Consider the following 3,226-nt stretch of genomic DNA (forward strand, 5'->3'; position numbering starts at 1 on the left):
CCGACAGCGAGACAGTCGGTCCCTCTGTCGGTCCCACTGTTAGTCCTTGTCATTTGAAAAAAAAAAAACTGGTAGAAAAGACTAAAAAAGATAACTTTTGCTATTTGATGATGGCATTTTTTCTTTTTTAAGTTAATGAAATGTATGGTTTTTGGGGCACTCGTTACATGGGCTTTGTTATTTTAGCACACTAATTAGTTTAACTAACTTGCTAATTACTTACCAAATAGTTCTTATTTAGAAAATACTGTAATCGCGCGAATCAATTGAAAATAAATGAATCTATAACATATTTGAACAGAGCGTAAGACTAATTAAATAAACCATGAACAAATGAGAAATTCAATTCGTTTCTAATGAGAACGGAATCACTTTTGAAAAATGTTTGATGAATGTATATGAATTGTTGAATTGTTGAATTGTCATCGTTATGTAAAGTCCACCAATATAGCGCGAAGCAGCTTTCCACATTCGTCCGAATTGAATGTCCGAATCCGAATTGAATGAATGCTATCATAAACATAACATGTTTTTTTAGAATTTATTAGTTGGGTCAAATATCTTCAAGACTTCTTTACTTAGCATTTTCTTTGCATATCCTCGAAGAGTGTAAAAAATCAATTGTATACAATTATCAGGCTTGCCGAATTGGTTTGCTACACTTTTTTATAAATTATTTTAGCTCTATAAATAAACAATATTCAAAATAACCGTATCAGTAGGCTTTACTAGTTAGCGGAATGAAGATAATAGCACTCTTAGTATTGGCTAATCTCGGTATTGGTGAGTTCATTGCAGGTATTCAGATATCAGCCTCTAATGTAACAGGAAATTACAATACATTCCACAGCCCTAAGTAACAAGTTATATGAAGAACACGACAGGCTCGCGACGTGGAGGCTTCGAAATATTGTAGAAAAGTATAAATACTTGGCCACCGGAAACGCCGAGTTCTCCCAGTGGATTGAAAAAATAAACAACGTTGCTGCCCAAAAAAGCTTAGAAGCAAGGTTGGACACAGAAAGTGAATTCAAACAATACGATAGGCAACGCCAAATGCTTGAAGATAACATTACTCAGCGCTTGAATACGCTTAGATCCCTAATATCATTAAGAAAAGGAGGCAAGAGATGTGTTCAATTCTACCAGCATCAGGAAAACGAACTTAAAAATGCCTACAAGCTCTCCAATCAGAGAAAGCAAGAGCTGTATATAAATAATGGGATGGAATGCCCTGCACGACCGGTGATACAAAGATATGATTACGATTACTATGGAGACTATTGATTATAAATATGTCCAATGAAATCAAATAAAAGCTCGCTTTTGGTTAACCTATATCGAACACCTATTCTACCAATATACCAAAATATTTTTGAAAATTCTTGTTCGCACTCCGACCAGCTGACAAATGGGTATCTGATAGTCGAGAAACTCGACTGGAGCATGTTATATTGTTTCATTTAAAACCGCACTGGTTTTGGATGGGATGTCTGATGTCAGATTTTTGACCTACAACCAGGGGGCCTAGGCTTAACTGCGGTAGATATATTAATTGTTATGCCTAAGAGGAACGCCCACCAACTACTGGCAAGTGACCAACAGGACTCCACAGCAGATCAGCTGTCAATCGCAACAAATCCTCAAATGTTGCTGAGGTCGGCAGCTAAAAAAAATCGGAGTAATCCAACCAATCGGTTGTTGAGGGAGTCCAGCTTGATTTCTTAAGATTCAGATTTGTCCACCTGTCCCGATTAGTTTACCACCTCGAGGGTATATTGAGTCCAGACAACCTGCACAAGTTGGCCCTTCAGAAAAACAATCTAATCTGTGTAGTGCCAAAACACCTCACGGGGGTTACACTAAAGAATCAAGTTTTCGTTTCTCGGCTTTTCCCTGATTCAAGACATTGGGGAATAAAATGAGAAAAACTTTAAAAATTATTTGAACGTGTGGACGTGACCATTTTGGCGGCTTTAGGGCGTTAGTGGGCGTGGAAAAAAGTGTTATGACAAATCGGTAGAAATTTACAAAATTTGATAAAATTATGATAACACCCAAGTTCCTGATGCCAACACCCGAACGTGAAGGCCAAGCAGCCGAAATTCCGTTGGGTTCCCGGCGAATCCAAGATGAACTCCACTCAGTATAGGCTCTGATTTGATGAATAGACCGGATAAAGCCAGTCATATACTGAACAGTTGGAAAATTCGTTTTAATGGCAGCACTGAAGGCATAAGTTTAGACAATTTTATTTATCGCGTGGAAGCGTTGACTCATCAAACCTTAGAAGGGGATTTTGCCGTTTTGTGTGGAAGTGCCAGTCTGCTGTTTGATGGCGAGGCTAGAGAGTTCTACTGGCGATTTCACAAAACATCTTCAGAGTTACGGTGGGATCTCCCTTGTCTGGCTCTGAGGCAGCAGTTCAGAGAGACCACAACGCGGATGTCGACATTAGGGAAGCGATACGTGATAGGAAGCAGAGAGAGGAGGAAAGTTCCGACACTTTCTACTATGCTATCGTCGTGCTTATGGATGAATTAGAGATGCCGCTTTCGGAAAAATCAACAGTCGAAATTCTGCGTAGGAATTTAAGGCCTGAATTCCGTAACGAACTTTAATATGTGCAGATACTAAGGGAAATTTGCAGGCGGAGAGAAAGCTTCTTAGATGATGTTAGGCGGAGTCCGAATCCGAGGCAGAAAAGGACTCGGAAATTGGGGCCATGTCTTTACTTTGTTGGAACTGCCACCAAAAAGGTCATCGATATCAAGATTGCACAGGGAAGCGTAAAATCTTTTGCTATGGTTGTGGCTAGCCAAATACCTACAAACCATCTTGTGTAAAGTGTCAAAAAAAACTCGAAGATGAACTAACAGTCTCGTCAGCCGGTGTGTGTTCAATGTCAACGGTCGACGAATCCAGTGACACACCCTTAGTTATCTCCCATTTTGCTCCAGAACCCGAAGCCGATCCCAACCCAACATCTGTGTGGTCTGGTTTTATCAATCCCAATAATAATTTCTCTCTGGCCTCACAATCACTAGTACGTGAGAAATCTTACTCCAGAAATGTCCAGCGGATGAGAAACTACTGGATGGCTTTGAAAACAATCAACACGATTCGACATAAAACGAAGGACAAGCGTCCGTGCGCTGAAGTGCGTGTCTTAGATCGGATAGTAATGGGACTGTTAAATACTGGAGCGACTGTAAGTGTCATAGGG

General features: G+C 40.0%; 1 protein-coding gene across 1 annotated transcript; it reads left to right on the forward strand.

The window, feature by feature from the left end:
- The first annotated feature begins 695 nt into the window (after positions 1–695).
- Positions 696–1,338, forward strand: LOC6732963. The gene is made up of 2 exons (XM_002080009.4): positions 696–783; positions 851–1,338. Exons 1-2 carry the CDS (start codon positions 741–743, stop codon positions 1,285–1,287), a joined length of 480 nt encoding a protein of 159 aa, XP_002080045.1. The 5' UTR covers positions 696–740; the 3' UTR covers positions 1,288–1,338.
- The last annotated feature ends 1,888 nt before the right edge of the window (positions 1,339–3,226 follow it).

This window comes from Drosophila simulans, chromosome 2L (genome assembly GCF_016746395.2).
Source record: "Drosophila simulans strain w501 chromosome 2L, Prin_Dsim_3.1, whole genome shotgun sequence".
NCBI lineage: Eukaryota > Metazoa > Arthropoda > Insecta > Diptera > Drosophilidae > Drosophila > Drosophila simulans.